The sequence below is a fragment of the Protomyctophum bolini genome (assembly GCF_963924005.1).
Source record: "Protomyctophum bolini genome assembly, chromosome: 14".
Classification (NCBI taxonomy): domain Eukaryota; kingdom Metazoa; phylum Chordata; class Actinopteri; order Myctophiformes; family Myctophidae; genus Protomyctophum; species Protomyctophum bolini.
In genome coordinates this window covers 19982604-20002161 of record NC_137875.1, presented here as the reverse complement: position 1 = coordinate 20002161, position 19558 = coordinate 19982604, and the positions used below count along the sequence as shown (strand labels likewise).

At 41.7% G+C, this 19558-nt stretch overlaps 1 protein-coding gene across 1 annotated transcript in view; it reads left to right on the top strand.

Annotated features, from left to right (window-relative positions):
- Window positions 1-19558, top strand: part of wdr11 (WD repeat domain 11) — a 112572-nt gene that overhangs the window by 35032 nt on the left and 57982 nt on the right. The window contains exons 10-11 of the mRNA XM_080781806.1: window positions 4434-4610; window positions 17340-17424. Coding sequence (XP_080637932.1) covers window positions 4434-4610; window positions 17340-17424 — 262 coding nt within the window. The remainder of the gene's footprint in view (window positions 1-4433; window positions 4611-17339; window positions 17425-19558) is intronic.

The window sequence follows — 19558 nt, the reverse complement described above, 5'->3', positions numbered from 1 at the left end:
CCAGCTCCATATATGGTCACAAAAGACGCCATCACACTCATGTCACCATGACTCAGCCATAACCATATAAGGAGTCCCCAAAGCAGGACCACGCCATCACACTCATGTCACCATGACTCACAAATCACTCAGCTCCATATATGGGCACAAAAGGGCCAGGTCCACATATACAGTAAGCGGGACAGACAGACACACACACACACACACACACACACACACACACAGACAGACAGACAGACAGACGTGATCTGCTAGGTCTCATAGTAAGTGCTCATTGCATTCGCAATTACAGTATTAGTTTTTTTCTTATGAAAGCAGAGAGTCTTGATGCACATTATCTGATCATAAAACGGACTTGGAAACTTTCTTCTGCCTGCATCGTGGTCAGTCTCTCTCCTAAGTTGTTAGAAAATATAAATCAGCCTCAATCGTAGCCCCATATGTGCCCTCTCCCTACGCTCATTGAACTCATTCTGTGATTCGAGCTACAATCGCAGTAACGGGGGGGGGGGGGGGGGGGGGCAACTAGGCTTTGAGGAAATGATCTTGCATAATCAACATTATTGTCGATTGTCGTGTGCCGCTCCAAACATGTCCAGACATACCACTAACCTCATCGATCCAGTCTCGCGTAGCTATAAGGTGAGACGCGAGACTGGATCGGATTGTGTCTGGACATGTTTGGAGAGAAAAACAACGATGGATGGTTTGGATGCGGCAGCAGCAGAAGCAGCACGTCAACGTATTTGGAAGAAATGTTGCTGATAGACAGATAATAATCGATCCGATTTTGTCCTGCCGTTCATTTTATCACATTAGGTGCAGGGCAGGCTGCTCGACGGTGAGTTTATAATAGCCTGTTGTAACGAGAAAGGGGGATGGATTGGATGGTTGGATGCGAGCAGCGCAGCAGCAGCAGCAGTACGGCTTGCGATCAGCGACCAACGTATCATGGCGGGCCCTCGATAATGATGTGCAATCTGTCCATGACTAACTCCACATGTGTCTGGCAAACGTTACGTTATGAAATCAAATGCCGATCGTTGCAGGTTTATATACGGGCAGAGAGCAAATCGCGTTGTATCTTGTTCCGAGAATGAGTGCAAGCCTTGCAGTTGAAAGCAGTGGGGACTCGGGAGTGGGGGGGGAACTGCCAATGCGATCCAAGAGGAAGAGACCCCCCCCCCCCCACCATTCTCCCTCGGGAGAAACCATGTAGAAACAGGAGGGGAGGGGGAATCGAGTGTATTCACACACACAAGAGCATGGACCCATCCATTTTAGATCCCCTGACATCTGCGTTGGTCTATGCCGGACGGCCGTCTCCATTACGTCGTACGTCCTCGCATAGACCAACCAATAGGCGGTGCCAGACGCTTCTCAGACCAACACCTCTTTTCAGCAGGGGGGGGGTTTAACTCTTTTTAGAGCCGATCGGTGTTACATTATGAGTTGTCCGGGCGCAAATATAGTTGAACTATAGTAATCAATAAAAAAACGTTTTTTGGACCATAAAACGTATAAAAACGTTATGCGCATCTTAGGGGTGGCTATAATAAAACGTTTAAAAACGCTTTCAGCATTCTAAGTGTTAAGACGCTCGCGGCTGGAAAGCTGTGAGATCCTTTTCGCCCACTAGATGGCAATGACGGCGGTAAATGAGTTAAAGGGACTTCACCCCTTTTGCAACCAGATCTTATTTTAATGATGTTTGGGAGACAAGAAAAACTTTCCCTGGGTTTTTATGTGGGTAATATGAGTTTTTAGATATTTTAGTATTTCAAAGTGTCCATGATGTCATGGACACTGGGCTCATTTCCTTCCTGGACTACATGTTGATGTTGTCTCAGTAAAACAGCCCTCCCCATATCCACAAGGAGGAGCAGTGCACCAAAGCATTATGGGAATTTTAGTCCAACAAGGAAGTGAGCCCAGTGGACAATTGTAAATACTAAAATATCTAAAAACACATATTACCCACATAAGAACCCCAGAAAAGTGTTTCCTGTCTCCCAAACATCATTAACCCATTTTGACCTAAATGTCTTCTACATCCTGACAGTTTTCTGAAAAAGCTATGTTTCTATGTCGTTGTTCAGTCGAACGATCATGTCGATTTTTCAAAAATAGCAGACCTACGGTTGTGTTCCCTTCCTTTCTGCCTGGGCGTCAAATCAGAACCTAGAGGTACCTCTCGTAATGCTATCATCATTTTGAGGGGAGTAATTGCCTATTAGCCAATGTAAATACATTTGCCATCCACCCTGTGCAATTTTTGTTTACGAGGGCTAAAGGTCAAACAGAGATAGGATCCAACAGGAAGCACGCACATCCCCAGAAATTATACAGGTGCTGGTCAAAAATACATACGTCAGGTATACCTGATGAAGACCCACACGGGTCGAAACGTTGTACCTCCAATATAGACATTTCCCTGGGAGCAGTGGAACAGTGTGTGAACATCCCTTCCTTTTCACTAAAGGTCAAACAAACATTAAATTTTTTGAGCGGTGCCCCTCACTTCACATGGGTGTGATTTGTATTCATATGGTCCAATGTAAATGTCAAAAACACTATTTGTAAAATGTCAGGCCTAGGTAATGTCTACCTATGACTATTCATCCTATAGTAGTTTTATTATTTCCTATCATGTTATTACACAGTTATAATACTTTAATACCTATATATATATATATATATGGTAGAAGAATGTGAACGGACAGAACAGAAAGTCCACCCACTAGGCTATTTTATTTTTGTGGTATTTAAATGTAATTTGCAAGTGACACGTTGAATTACATTGTAGTACATTGTTAATGACCGAAACCCTGAATCAGCCATCACTCTTTATAGCCTCTGCTCCGCCATCAAAAACATTACAATAACAGGCTTAATGAAATTAACAGAATATTGGCAGCTGCTGCATGCTGCGGTCAAATTAAGCTTCTCCAATTCAGTAAAACGCACAACTTTGGATCAGGTTGCTGAAGCCAATTTAGGAGTCTTATTGGTAAAGCAACGCTAATGAGCTTCATTTGGACATGTGCCAAGAGCCATTTCAGGACACTGTTGAAATAAAATGGGCACATGTAGATGGGAGTGACTTCTACAATAAGACCATCAGGCTAAATGGATCAATTAAATATAAGTGTAATATCTCATTGGATGTTTGCTGTGTAGTAAACATTTTAATTTCCATTTGTGATGGTGGTCTTTGACAATCCTGTGCCAAAAAAGAATACCACATTCAGTAACTTGACTTAAAGTATAGAATATCACTATACGATTGAGAGAAAGTACACATCTGTAAGCTCTCTCATCGCACAACATTGGGACTCTCTGGTTTTGGGATTCAGTAACATAAGGTTAGGCTCCCTGGTTTGAGGTGCCGGTGGAATTCTATTATTTTCCCAACATCAATATACATTACTGTTAAACAGCGGTTTAAGTCCAGTATTTCAACTGACTGACAAATTTCCAATCTGAAAACCCGGAAGCACACGCTTCTTTGTCGCCCGGTACTACTGTCAAGTTATATTCCGTTAGCTTTTGAGCTCTTAAAACTATTATATTTTTAATTTCATGTAAAGGTGTCACTTAAAAATGGTTAAAAATGGTGATCTGGCATAGATCTACGTCATTACTTGCGCAAGCAGAGCGCGCAAGTAATAATTTCGCTCGGTCTCTTCAAAGTGACAGCCGTCTTTTACAACCGTTTTTATGTGTATGCAAATCTGTGCCTGGTTTGCTGGGACCAGATTACACAGATGACCATTTCTCTTACGTCATCACTGAGAGCTAGTCATACATATACACACAATGTACTCTGGTCCCAGCTCTCAACGATGACGTAATGTGTAATCTGGTCCCAGCAAACCGGGCACAGATTTGCATACACATAAAAACGGTTGAAAAAGACGGCTGTCACTTTTTGGCACCATGTAACCACAGTATACTGCTAATCAAATTACAACTACATACTCTATATGTAGACCATCAACCCATTTAGACCTGAGGGCGTCCACACCTGTGTCACCTTATAGTGTTTAACCACTTTAACCATTATTTTAAACTTTAACTGTTGAAAAATAGCAGATCTACAAGCTCATAGCGCGGCACCGAGTGCTGCACTACGAGCTTGTAGATCTGCTATTTTTGAAAAATCATGAAAATATGTGCAATTCTTTGAATATACAGTATATTAATAACATTTTAACTCAAATCTTTGAGGTCCCTGGAACAACATATTTTCAGATGGGGGTTGGGGGCCAAATACATATAATATTTGGGGTCCTTGACATGAAAACGTTGGAGCACCACCGACAGAGAAACATAGGTTTTTCAGAAAACTGTCATGATTTAGAAGGCATTTGTGGAATCTGGTCTCAGGTCTTAATGGGGCTAATACTGCTGTTGCGTGTGTGGATCTCCAGGACAGACGCTGATCGGAGGTGAAGTTCCTCCCCCATCGTCCGGCCAACAGGAGGTCCAGTTGAAGTTTCTCCTGACGGGCCTGCTCTCTGGTCTGCCGCTGCCGCCGTTCGCCCTCCGCATGTGTCCACCGCTCACCACCAAGAACATCAACCACTACCAGCCCCTGCTGGCTGTAGGTGAGTAGTGCTGCCCACCCACACAAGCACACATGAACGCACGCACGCACACGCACTCACACTGAGTCACACACGCTCAAGCATTACCGAAATGCCTGATTGGCAACCAGGAAGTCATAACACAGATAGGAGGATCAAGAAATCAAAGAAAAATGAAATACAAATAGAAGACACAAATACATATTTTTAAGAAATCCACAAAACAGTACACTGGCATGCTCCCTTCAATCAGAGTCGCTGTCTGAACTTGAGCCACTGGAACTGTTGAGCTACTGCTCCCACTGGCACGGTTTTGTTTCTTGATTTTGCTTGTTAAAGTTCCAACCTTCTATTGGTTCCATTTCCAGGACAGGAGCCTGAAGTACAGTATATGTCCATTTAGTTTCCAGTGAAGTAACGCCAGCGCGTTATGTCCAAGTAGTGTCTCCGTTCGAAACGTGAACCTTTTTCCATTAATCTTATTATTCGTGCAATGTTCCAAAACAGAGCTACAGCTATATCGTCGTGACAAGTGACAACTATTAAATATCTAATACTGTAAGTTTACGGTTTACAATCAATCAGCCTCTCAAACCCATGGCTTGTTCCAATGTGTAACGTGTGTCGGGCCGGCAACCCCCCAAAATAACAGACATACAAGCTGTCCATATAGTACTGGTCTCCAGCAGTTATAAGAATGTGCTCACAGTACGGCCTCCATTTGAGTACAACGCTAAGAAGAGCATAACTCTGATTTCTATTTTCTACCTGTCTGGAATGTCATTAAAATAATGCAAATTTTATAACACATTGATCTCTGATGACAGAGATATTTTTAGACAGCGACGTAACTGTATGCTCAAGCCAACAGTGAAAATCTCACTTTTTAAAGCCTATTGTACTCCGCTGTACACTGCCCACTTGTGGCGACACTACAAAAATGGCAGCCTGCAAAAAATGACAGTGGTCTATAATGACTGCATGAGACTGCTCCTCCAAGCCCCAAGATGCTGTAGTGCCAGTCAAATGTTTGTAGAAATAAATGTACCCACTTGCCCTGCTGTGCTACGAAACCTGATGTATAGATTTATGTGCAGGTTAACAGACTCTGTGAACAGCATCATTGTAGCACTTTCTAACCCTGCTAAGAGCGCTGTCATCTAAGCTGTGGACTCACTGGCGTTCTAGCCTGTATGTACCGAGAAAAATACCGTAATGACTCGTCGATACTCGTCGAGTCATTGAGTAAGAGTCTTTAACTATCTCTGGCAGGCATACAGCACCAGTCTGGGAAATAAATGACAGACGCCCCTCCGGCGTCTGTCATTATGCATACCTGCATAAGGTTCTTTATGTGATAGATTTATTATTATATTTTGTGAAAGGCTTCTCTATGTGGTGTTATAACATAATTTAAAGTGCCATTAATTCGACCATCACACATAGCTTATCTTAGCATAGCTGTTCTGATTTGCGGTGCTTTGTTGCACGATGCAATTTGAGATTATTATTACTTTTTAATAATTTTTTAGGATTAAGATCCAAACAATTACACGCCCATTTTTTTAACATCTTTTAAAATAATTGACCGAGACACATGATAATTCATTAGGCCATGCTTTGTTTTGGACCACGACACTTTATTTGAGCGGCAGCAGAGCGTGCCCATGGAAATTGGTCACCCACAAAACAAGATATGAGGGGGGGGGGGGGGGGGGGGGGCTCGGAGACCAGCAGGCATTTACTTCAGAAAGGCAACACAATCATGACGAGATGTGCTGATTCATTCTTTGCTTCAGTAGCCTCAGTAGCCTGTAAATGTTAATCAATTAATTTTCTTATCAATAATAAGAAGAGTACTCAAAATGTGTTGTTTTTATGTGGAGCTTTAACCAGGCCTTTGTTGTTGTTGTGCCAAATGCAGTCTCTCAAGCCAGACTACAATCTTCGCATGCTATAGGGCAGGGGTAGGACATTAGGTTTTGCCTAGGGCCAAGTTCTATCCAGGACTCGTTTTGGGGGCCCGGAGTGCGACGGCAGCGTCGTGATTTTTTATTATTGTTTTTTTTGCGTTTTTTAACGTCAATTTATATACTGTAATATCTCAATTTAAACCCCATGCCAGGTGCTTCCCCGGCCTCCTTGTGCTCTCTCTCTGCATTACTTTGAATAGTGATTGGCATGGGCCATGGGCGGTGATAATGTTGGTTGGCACAGTTGGGTCACCACCACCACCACACACCCAGAGAGGCAGAGAACGGATCAAAATAAAATGCAAAAGTAGGCTACTGTACTGGGCATAATCAACTGTTGCTGTTTTTTATTTTTTTTGTTCAGACTGCCTTACAAGTATATGCATGCTTACATTTGTGATACAGGGAACGAATCAAAATGTAAGCTAATAAGGGGCATAGTAAACTGTAACTCATTATATTTACAATTTTAATTACAATTTTAATGATTTTACATAGGCCTACTGATATTCTCATAACTACCCTCTTCTGCCAGAAGTAGGCTACAAAGTATACATAAGCATGAGATTCATAGTTTGCAGATCTTAAACCTCACAACGAGGGGCGGCACGACGCATCAACTTGTGAGTCAGACGTCGGAGAATTGCTAATAGAGGGAGCTAAAACATTTTGCCTAATCTGCAGCTAGTTAACAAGAGAAATTGCACACTATACAAAAGATAAAAGAAGAGGAATTGGAAACGGTGAAAACAGGCAGTGTTTTAGAGGAATATGGAAGGTAAACGATGTGTTTTTTTCATCCTACCTTCCTGTCAATGCAAAGCCGTTTTGAAGTTACACAAAGGCTTTGCCGTGACATTTTGGCTGCTTGCTTGCAAAGAATATAATTTAGATTGCAAGATGATCCATTCAAGCATGGATAGCAGCACCTTCAGAATATTTCCACCCAGAAAATGTGACGAGGTCCGTGCGCTGCAAGCAACCTGCCTGTCTGTGTGCATGACTACTACTACTGCTGCTGCTGATTGTCTGTGGAGAGCCTGACGCGAGGTTAGATTGTCTGCTCTGCTCGCTCCCTCTGATATAATTAAGTCTAAGCATCAGATCCTTCAAGTGGGAATTGATCTATTTGGACATTATAGCCATAATAGCATATATGTGGTAGTTAGTCCAATATTGAGAAGAAGAAAAACATTATAATCTCGCGGGCCGCCTATTGCCGACCCCTGCTATAGAGCGTCGCTGTCCCGCCCCCTTTCAGAACGACGAGTGGCCCAGGAAATGATTCTCCATTCATTTTCTCCATAGGCTTTTCAAAAAATATTTATATAAAGACTGTTATGCCGCGGACAAAGCCAACTCGGATCGTGACAAATCATGACAACAAACACAATATTTTGTGCCGATCAAATAATTTGAAAGAAGAAAGTGAAGGCAGGATACAACACTATTTGTTTTGTTTTTCTTCTTACTAATCATTTGATCGGCCCAAAACATTGTAATTATTGTCATGATTTGTCACGATCCGAGTTGGCTTTGTCCGCTGCGTAACCGCCTTTAAATAAATACTTTTTGAAAAGCCTATGGAGAAAATGAATGTAGAATCGTCGTTCTGAAAGGGGGCGGGACTGCAACGCTCTATAGGGTCTGTAATTACGCATCCTGAACCCCGCAAACGGAAGCCGTTTGTCATTTTCGTTGGGGAAAATATGGTTAAACAATAGCTTTACAATGTCTTTCTATTTACTTTTCTGCTAAGCAGAAAGCTATAATATATGTATCAACTAACTTGATTTACAATAGGAGGCAGACATCCGCAATAGTGTGCTGTATGCTGGAAGTATTTGGACATTGTGTGTCAACAGTCTTTCTCGAGGCTGAGGACTATGCCAGGTGTAACCTAATTAATGTTGACACTGCCATATAATTGATCTTTTTCACTGCAGCCATGACAAAACAAATAGTAGGGTAAACACAGGTTTCCTTCAATGAAATGAAAAATATTTATATCTGTGGTCTTAATGGAGATACAATTAACACTAGATGCCACATTTTGTATGTCAAACGTCATCTTAATTACTTCATACAGAAAATGCTGCGGGTGCCCCCCACCCGGTTCGTAAATGTATAAATCGAATTATTTAACCACAAGTGACATGTACAGTAGCTTGCCGCTTAGCAGGAAAATAGCTGATCTACAAGCTCATGCTCAAAGATGCATTGTGACCTTCTAGTTTGACTATTTTGCCTGAGATTTGGTGTTGAGGGAAAAAGAAGCGGGCCTATTCAGCCCTGCGGAACCCTGGTCAACAAAGTGTATACAGTAGTGTCTACCGCGGTTAAGTGCTTGAAAATGCTTCAAATGTTATTGTATTTTTCTGTCCTTAGATTAGAGTTTGATAAATTGCACAATTTATCAAACTCGAATTTAAGGACTCGAGGCTTTTGAAATGAAATGCATCATATCATGTCGTCTGCATGCGGAAATTGTTTCTGCGAATATCACCACCTGAGGCGGATATGAGAGGGAGATGATGGCAGGATGGGATCTCAGAAAATGATTGCAAAAGGCAGATACTCGTTCTGAAATATCTGCTTCTATTATTTTTCTCCAGAGACAGGTGCAAGGCAACAGAAAAGACAATCAGAGAGAAATAAATTGATGTGTGTGTGCGTGCGTGCGTGCGTGCGTGCGTGCGAAGAGAGAGCCAGACGGTAGAATTAATTTATTGGCGTTAAATCGACGTATCATTCTTTTCACAAAAGCTGCTCCCTTATCATGCCTGCAGTAATGGTGAAACAGTGATGACCGCGTCAACATGAATGGGGAAATTAGAGACCGAATTGCATGCAGAATATGGGTGCGTTTCTGCCTCTCTCTGTCTTTGTTTGCCTTTTTTGACAGAGTTTGTTATTGCGCCTCATTTTAGGGTTCCACCACACTGCTCCTCAGCCCTCCCTCAGCAGCTTAGCTTCAGTTTGGCTGTCAAGCTGAAAAATAGGCTACTCTCACTCTCCTGACATAGTGCCCATAAATTAATCATATGGCAAAGACAGTTTCTCCTGTGTGTGGACCCACCGACAAGCAGATGGATAATGATTCCCTCAAACCTCCCCCTCCCCCCAACCTTCTGCAGTTGTCATCTTTTTATTATTATGAGTATTTCACCTCTGATAGGGAAGCGTATGTTGCAGTTATTGCGAAGGTCTTCAAGTTCATAATGAATCCAATTACTGTCTAGCGTCCTTGAGGGGGTATATTTACCACCTCTTCATTTGACATTTGCACATTTTATTTTCTTTTTTTGTCTTTAGTTTGGCTTTTTTTGCAAAAAGTGAAAAAAGAGCAACTGACTCTCCAAAGCATAAGTAACACAAGGTAATCTTCTCGTGTTGTCAGAGTGATTGAGTCATTTGATTCCATTTCTATGTCAGCGTGTGCTGAGTGTAGGAGGCCGATCCGTAAGGGGTGCCACAGATGGGCCATGGTGACTCGGCACAGCTGGCTCCCTACGCGCCACACAAACCAAAGCGTGCCGATCAGGTTTCTGTGCACATCATTTGTCAAGTCTCCACACACAGTCATCCAGGCGCTATCAAGTGCTTAATCATTCTGTTAAAACACACAGCCAGCTCTTGTGGCTGGGGTCATTACATCAGGAAGATCACATTGAATTGCCTGATTTTGGTTGTTTATCATGTTGTGCATTTCAATTTACAATAGTAGTTCTACAAACTCACAACATGTTGCAGCGGGTGGCTGATGATGCCCAAATAATCCCCCCCAGCTATGAATCATCAGTCATATGTGCACTTGACAAAGCGTTACCATATTTTCACAACTTTTATGTAAGTGCTATTTTAGAACCTATTTGACAGTGCAGCGACATAATTGCCTTCCTTGATGCAATAACGAGCACCAACGACCATCAACTGGTCACAGACACACACCTCCCCTCTGCAGTGTTGAAAGTGACTGTATGGAATCCATTGAATATGAGAATTACTGTGATTATGGTAACCTCACACTTCATATCACTCACACACACACACACACACACACACACACTGACACAGACACACACACTCACTCACTCACTCACTCACTCACTCACTCACTCACTCACTCTCAAACCTGGGAGCTGACCACAGTCTCGTATGCCAATGAACAGCTCCACTATAGAGCGTCGCAGTCCCGCCCCCTTTCATGACGATGCCAGGCCCAGGAAATAGTTTCCAATGCATTTTTTCCCATAGACATTTCAAAACATATTATAAGCGTCGTACAGAGCCAACAAACACAATATTTTGGACCAAACAAATAATTACAAAGAAGAAAAACAACAAAAAAAGTGTTGTAATCTGCCGTTTTCTTCTTCTTTCTAATTATTAGTTCAGCCCGAATTGTGTTCGTTGTCATGATTTGTCACGACAAGAGTTGGCTTTGTCCGCGGCGTAAACGTCTTTAAATAAATATTTTCTGAAAAGTCTGAGGAAAATGAACAGGGATTTCTTTTCCGGGTCTCTCGAGGGGACTGCGACGCTCTATCTTTCCAGATTGTTCTGACCGCCCATGGAATCTAACGTTCCGGTAACAAGCAAAGCACGCTCCTCTTAACCTTTAGGCCACCGATGCCCCAGCTTGTAATTAACATACAACGGATGCGTTGGTCAAATCACACAATCTGATTAGTTGATTTGTGTGTGGTAAATATAGCCATATATCATGTGTATGAACTTGAAGTCTGATGTCTTTGTACAGTCAGTTCTATGCCTCTACTCTGTTCTGTCCACACTGTGGATATACTACTAGTCCAAGTGAAATCCACAACAACATTTAAGAGGAACTTCAATATCAGTGAGGCATAACTATGCATGAGAGTGTAGAGCAATGTCTCTGGGAAACACCACCTTAAAAGAATATGACACAAATTGAGAATTTAAGAGCGCATGCAAGCACGCACGCACAACAATAATGAACTTTGATTCATTTGTCAGTGAGCTATCCACTCACTGACTAGCTCAGTGGCCGCTCAGAGTGTCCGCCCTGAGACTGGGAGGTCTGTGTTCGATCCCCGGCCGGGTCATACCAAAGACTTGTATGCCTGCGACATACTAGCGTCATGTCCAGGGGCCGTGTACTTGTACATCAAGCTGCCTCACGCTACAGAAACAGGAGATAGCCTCCACCCCTATGGTCCTCATGGCTCGGCAAGGCTACTTACTTATCCAGTCACTCATTTACAACACAAGTCAAACTATACTGTACACCAGAAAAGCAGCACTGCATGTGTTTGCTACAGAGCTTCTGATGCAGATGTATGACCGTAACCTCAACTGTATCTGTGTCATTATAAGAAGCAGCAAAGGACGACGAGCAGAGATACATAATGAGCGGCCAAAAAGGAAGAAAAAAAAAAAGAGTTGCATAGCAACAGCCTTGTTTGCACAGTGAGTCTGGATGACTTTCTTGTGGAAATTATTCTTTTGATGTTATCAAAGACTGTTTTAATTTGGACGTGTTTGTGATTTTCATGTTGCCATGTTTGGTAACCGTTTTATAAAAACGATAACCCACTTTGGCGGAGGGCCGAACAGCATCCCATAGCTCTGATATAATGACAGTATGCCATTTGCCTGGACTGGAGTGAGTTATTGCTTAATTATATCCTATTATTCATATTAGCCGTAGGTGATTTGAGGAGTAGATGCCAACCGAAATATTCGAAATGCACCCCAGGTATTCTAGCATCATCACCAGATGTGGTCAGAATGGCATCAATATTTATTTTGTGTGTGCATACAGATTATGTGTGGTAGACAAATTCCACCAATTTGAATCTGGCTGTTTTCAGCTACTTTGCCAGGATTGGCGACTGGATGGTCAGTCTCAAAATTAAAGTCGGTGCCAGTATTCATAATCATGTGCAGCACAATTGGGTTTACAAGTGGCTTACCCAGGGCTGTGTCAGTCATGGAGTGCAGCTGTCAGGACACGAGGAAGCTGCGTGGGAAATGGAATTGTCAAGAATCATAGGCCAAAACATACATTGGCCTGTTATGGGGCCACAATGAGTCGAATTAGAAGAACTGTAGAGTGGCAGTTTTCCCCTTTGCCTACTGGAGATGCGTGCAAAATACCACATGGTTTGTGGTATTTCTTTGCTAAATTTACCACTCTAATATTGGGAGCAACAGTTCAGACATTAACCAACACCAAACAAAATATTTATTGTAATTTAAACAAAACAATGTCATCAGTATTAAGAAAAGTTTACCAGTTGACCTTCTGTCTGTCTGTCTAATAATTTGAGGGCCTATAGTAATGAGTTGTGTTTAATGAATCTTGATGGGCAAATGTTTCATTTTGCCATCCTAAAGTTACAAAAATGTGTGTATGCTGTCAATTATCGTCATAATCCCTGGAACAACATATTTTCAGTTGGGGGTCGGTGGCCGAATACAGATAATTCTGGGGGTCCTTGACATGAAATTGTTTGAGAACCACTGAGAAATATAGGATTTTACGAAAACTGTCACAATTTTGAAAACATTTGTAGAATCCGATCTCAGGTCTCCATGGGTTAGCATACACGGCACCTGCACATAAGCAGGGATGAGCTCTGCGTTGACACTGTGAAAGCACTGGGGGTTGAAATTGATGTCTTTAGACCGTAGCACACCCATGGGTGCAGTTGTCTGGATTCCCTGTCGGAAATGTTGTAATCTGTGTGTGGGGTATGTCAGCTCCATTACAGATTATAGCAACACACATGTGCGCGTGCACAGTTGCACACACGCACACACTTGCGTGCGTGCGTGCGCGCACACACACACACACACACACACACACACACACACACACACACACACACACACACTCTCTCCTTATGGATGGACAGATAGAGAACAGTGTTCATCTTAATCAGTTCAATAGAGCAGTGTAAATTCACCCTTGTTCTGCATTGTATGGGTTCAGAGAATACGGCATTGTTTAGAGTAGCAACAAGCAAGGACTTAAAAAAAAAAAACGAATCTAAAAACTAATCTTCAGATGCTATGGCATCGTACGACCTGCAGTTGCCGGATATCCAGACTAATTTGGACGCTCCGGTTGTCTGCCAAATATTATATTGACTTTTCTGTCCCGCCAGCAAGTCTGAAACAAAATCTCTTGTCTGTCTGCTACAATGTATTTGGCTTCATCATGCTTCAGAGAGCTGGTAAATTTGAGCTCGGTGATTTGTCAGGTCACCGGCAAATCTGGGCAGAAAAGTAATCGTTACATTTTTTACCCTTGAGTGTAAAATGAAACAAAAATGTACCCTTATACGGGTCCATTTGGTTTCATTTTACACTCTCAAGGAGTTAAGTTATTGTTAAACATCTGCGTTCCTTAAAGGGATAGTTCACCATTTTTGAACTAAGTTGTATGAAATACTTGACATTTAATATAGTTGTTACAACTGTAATAATTGATTCCTATGTGGTGGGAGTTCTGCTCTGATTTTGGTGAATATTAAATAGTTCCGGTCATTTTGTGGGGAGCTCTGGGGCCACGCAATAAAAGTAAATTAATCCACATATTAGCGCAACTTTTGTTCAACTTTGACCCCTCTTATCACATGGAACTATTTTGTTGGGTGTAGTGATATGGACACAAAAAGCATAGTTCGGTGTGATTGAGGGGTCTAAAATGAATGAAAGGTGCACTATATGCTATATAGTGTCAACCCCTTAACCCCTGTGTTGGAGCGATGGTTAGACTGGCATATTCACCGATACCGATATGACCTGATGTGACAAATAAGGGCTGATACTTTTCCGATACAGTATCGGGACATCTCTAATTTTAACCCTTTCTTACACCTATCCCTAAAACGAACCATAAGATGGAGATAATAGAAATACCATGACTCTTGAAGTAAACAACACACAGAGATAAATGGCCACATTTTTCTATATCATTTGATAGATGGAAGATTCAAGAACTTTTTTTCAAGACAGAAACAACAAAAAGTGACCAGCTTTGAGTAGAGGCCCCAGGAGGGGTCCATCCATGCCTCTGTACTGTATATCTATAGACCACTGCATCTCAAGTATCATATTGTGAACATTCATGAAATCAATGCAAAGCAGTGACACCACATGTACGTCGGAAGTATAAAACCAGGCAGGTGCTTAAGAGAAAGCAGGAAGAAAATGAGATTCAGTTTCTCTTTTTCTTTCTCTTTTTCACCAATCCCACCCACTGCTATCCTCAAACAAAGAACACAGCAGGACAGATGCCTGTGGATGCAGTCATCCCCCCCAACAAACCACCCCCGCTACACCATCTCTGACTACCTGCCAAATGGTGAATGAAAGGGGAGAAAAACAACACAAAAAAACATATGCCAAGGCACGCACGCACGCACGCACACACACACACACACACACACACACACACACACACACACACACACACACACACACACACACACACACACACACACACACACACACACACACACAGTCGGATGTCTATTCTACACATACTATTCACTATGCAGTCCAGATGTTTTGTCTGCATGTGCTCTTGTCTCTGGTTCCAAGCTGTTTTGACTGAGATGCCCTCTTTTTGCCGTCCGAACATCACGCAAGCTAATTATAGAGCCTACTGTCCCCGTTGCGCCTCCTTGTGTCCATCAAAAAGGAGTTTATTCATGATGGTGCAAAAAGTACTCAGATGTTTTACTTGGTGAAACCCGTCCACCAGTGACATCATCGATGGGGAATCCAAGCTAATAGAAACGGCAGGCTTTCTATTCCTGAAAAGTTGCAATACGATAATGGTAGCCATCGTTCTCACGATAATACAAATCAAAATATTATTTAAAAAAAATCTTGTTTAAAAAAAAAAAAATCTGCCTAACGATTATGTCACTGGTGGACGGGTTTCTGAACTGCCCACAGCCCTCCTCCTATGAGACACAGACTGAGTAGAAAAAAAATGTGGTATTTTATCATGAACATTAGTGAGGACCAATTATATGAACATAAATTGAAAAGTGGTGAAGTGTAAGTAAAAGTAGCACTACTGCAATGTACAGTAGAACTACTCCGTTACAAGTAGAAAGAAATAATTCAAAAGTAAAAAAGTACTGATTGTGCAGAGTGTCCCGTTTCAAGGTTTCAAATGTATAAAAATCGTTTGAAAATAGCAGATCTACAAGCTCACAAGGCGTTGCGATGAGATCGGCTATTTTTAAATGGTCATAATGTACAAATCTACAAAGTAACTAGTAACTAAAGTTTTCAAATAAATACAGTATAGTGCAGTAAAAGTACTATATCTGCCTCTGAGATGTAGTTGAGTAGAACTCAAGTAAAGTACAAATACCTCCAAATATTAAGTACAGTATAAGTAAATGTACTTAGTTACTTACAGCTTGGATCCAGAACGCATCTTTGCTGTTTGTTTTTGTAGTTTCTTCAGCATGAAACACATTTTAATTAAATCAGTCTTTTCAGCAGTATTCATGCTTTAAATCGCTGATTAGTAATTACTGTGGTAAATGAATTGGTTTTATTGCTTCATCATAAAAGAGGGACAATAATTGAGAAAGGTTTTCACCATTCCACAGTGACGGCTCATAGAAATTAGTCTTTCGACACAGACTGACTGTTTTTCCAATATTTTTTTGACGATGGGTTCTCATTGTATAGAAATGGACAACATTCAAAACACTTAACAGATTGCCAAAAATGTCCTCGCCTCATCAAACCTGCCCAGAGGGGTTGCTGTCGTGCACCGCAACACCTGGTCGCAGGAGGTTTCCATTTAATCACGGGTACATTTATTTGGTGGCGTGGGTGGTATTTTCGCCCTTGGTATTGTTTCAGAGCCGTGAGAGTCCTATGGGTGCTGCTTAGTGACAGGCGTTGTTGGCACGTTGCCTCCAACTGCTGTACAGTATATTGAGACAAAGGACACGCACAAGAACATGTCACACTGACGGTGCTGTCGACCTGATCCACTGGAGAGGGGCTGCTGCATCACTGCCACTGCTTTCTAGTGAAATGAAAAATACGTTTTTCACACTTAGACCATATCCGTGGACGTCATATGGGCATACCTATGGATGCCAAAACAATGGGAACATTTAAATGTTTGTGTATTTTTATATCAAAAGTCCATAAAATCCATTTTTAATTACTTCCTTTGAACGAAAACGTGATGCGTGATCATAGGCGATCTTTGGCTCTCCCCTCAAGGGAAGGGGGGGGGGGGGGGGGGTGCACAGATTTTTTTGGAGGATTACTGGTGGTATAATAATAGCCTGCAATATCTAGACATCTGTGATGACTCAATGGCTAAGTTATATCATTTGGAGTATACTATATGCAACGTCCAATAGTCTGGAGGGATGAGACGCTCTGATTGGTTAAAAAACACAGCTTTCTGTTTCAGAGTGAAACTTCAAAATAAAATGCCATGCAGTGTGTTGCGCTCTGAAAATAGCCGATCTACAAGCTCTCAACGTGACGCACACTGCGACATGTGAGCTTGTAGATCTGGTATTTTCAGCCTTAAAACGTACAATAAAGGCTTTTTCACTTCACTGGAACAGAGTGCCTTGGATCCTCTTCTTTTTTTTCACAGAAACATAGGTATTTCAGAAAACTGTCAGAATTTAGAAGACATTATTTTTATTTCGGCGTCAGGCCAGACTATGACTAAAACGAAATAAAAAGGAACCCTGGTTCTCTCTCTCTGTGTCTCTCTTCTCCCCAGGGACCAGTAACGGCTCCGTGCTGGTGTACAACCTCACCAGTGGTCTCCTCCACAAGGAGCTGAGCGTCCACTCATGTGAAGTCAGGTAAGAGCAGTGCTGGAGAAAAAAGTAAAAGTATCAATACTGCAAAGTACTTTAGAACTACTCCGTTACAATTATAGGTCCGGTAATCAAAATTAAGTATATTAAGTATTGATATCAGATTCAGAAGTACCACAAGTGGAAAGTACTCACTATTTCATACAAATATTTTGAAAATACAAGATCTACAAGCTCACGATGTGTCGCATTGTGAGCTTGTAGATTGGCTATTTTCAAATGGCCGAAATGTATAAAGGGCTCTAATGTATGTTTTGCAATAATAATCAAAGTAACTAGTAACTCAAGTTTTCAAATAAATGTAGTGGAGTAAAAGTACAATATATGCCTAGAAGTAAAAGTACTGGAAATTGGAAATGCTCAATTAAAGTACAAATACCTCAAAATTGTACTTAAGTAGGAGTACGTTAAGTAAATGCACTAAATTACTGTCCACCACTGCTGTAGTTCAGTGGGTATACTGTAAAGGTCCTGAGTGCTAATTTAACTCAGAGTAGTCAAATGGCACCCGGGTCTGCGTATGCAAACCCGTAGAGTTTGGCCCCCGTCACTAAACCTTAAAATGACATACAGTAAATCAGAAGACTGACATTTGTGACAACAAAGTGTACATGTTTTGTTTATTACTAAATTATAATATGTCACAGAAATTCTTACATACAGTACAGTACAGTACAGTACAGTACATACACATTTCAAATGGTTGTTTCTACGCCTTAGACCCTATGGAATAAAAAAATAAAAACGATGAAGCTCAATAACACGAAACCAATCTGAACTCAGAATCATGGAATCTTTTAATTCCGTGGTAAAATTCTCACAAACATCTACTTATCTATCTGCTGCTAATATTGGTATTGATGAAGCAGTAGGTGATGGAGTCAGCATAATGATAATGTCTCACGTGGCCACACTCTCGCAATTTCCAAACGCTTCCATCCTACAGTCTGGAGAACGGAAGCTCGTTCCATGAGTAAGCGATAAAGCCATGGAAAATGTTTATTCAACTTTCAGCATGATCACAGGTTTTAAAAGACAGAGGTACCATTAAAAACACTGAATTATTTTCCAAATGGTGTAAAAGTCAAATCTAAAATCCACTATCATTTTCAAGTCCCCCACATATATGGAATTGGTGATTTTCTGTATGTCTCAGTTCTGCATGATCAGGTGTCCAGGTCATCTCCATTTCTAGTTTGACGTCCAGAGATCTAGGGGAGGTAGCCAGTTCCTGAAGTTAGATTTGAACAGCTTCCTGGCGAGGTCATCACTTGGTGCAGCAGCAAAAACAAGTCCAACTCAAAGCAAAACAGCATGTCGATTGTTGACGCCAAGACGGCTAGTTCGTTTTCAGCGTTATTTCTACTTCCACTAGTTATGTCGGTGTTAATTACATGATTATTGTCTGTGTTAAAGTATCCGTGCACAAATAACATGAATCTCCCACCTGTATGACTCTATGGTCCCGTCTCGGTTGTGTTTCCAATGGCACTACAGTTCAGTGAGTACTGCGTCGTGATTGGTCGAATATCTTCACGATCTGAGCATTAGAGACAGCTTCCGTTCCTCGGCTCTTGGGAGCTTTAGTTCCAGACTATAGAGCGCCGCAGTCCCCGCCCCCTTTCAGAAAAGCGAGTGGCCCAGGAAGTGGAAGCCCCATGCATTCTCCCATCGGCACTTTTAATATAATTTATTTAAAGACGGTTACGCCGCGGACAAAGCCAATTCGGATCGTGACGAATCATGACAATGAACACAATATTTTGGGACGATCAAATCATTAGAAAGAAGAAAAGAAAGTCAGGAGACAACACTATTTGTTTTATTTTTCGTCTTATAAATTATTTGATCGGCCCAAAATATTGTGTTCATTGTCATGATTCGTCACGATCCGAATTGGCTTTGTCCGCGGCGTAACCGTCTTTAAATAAATTATATTAAAAGTGCCGATGGGAGAATGCATGGGGCTTCCACTTCCTGGGCCACTCGCTTTTCTGAAAGGGGGCGGGACTGCGGCGCTCTATAGCATTCGGAGATTGTGGAATACGTAGTTGTCTGGCTATGCGAGACTAGTATAATGATGGAGTCAGTATATATCGAGCTGGTAATTGAGGGAGCG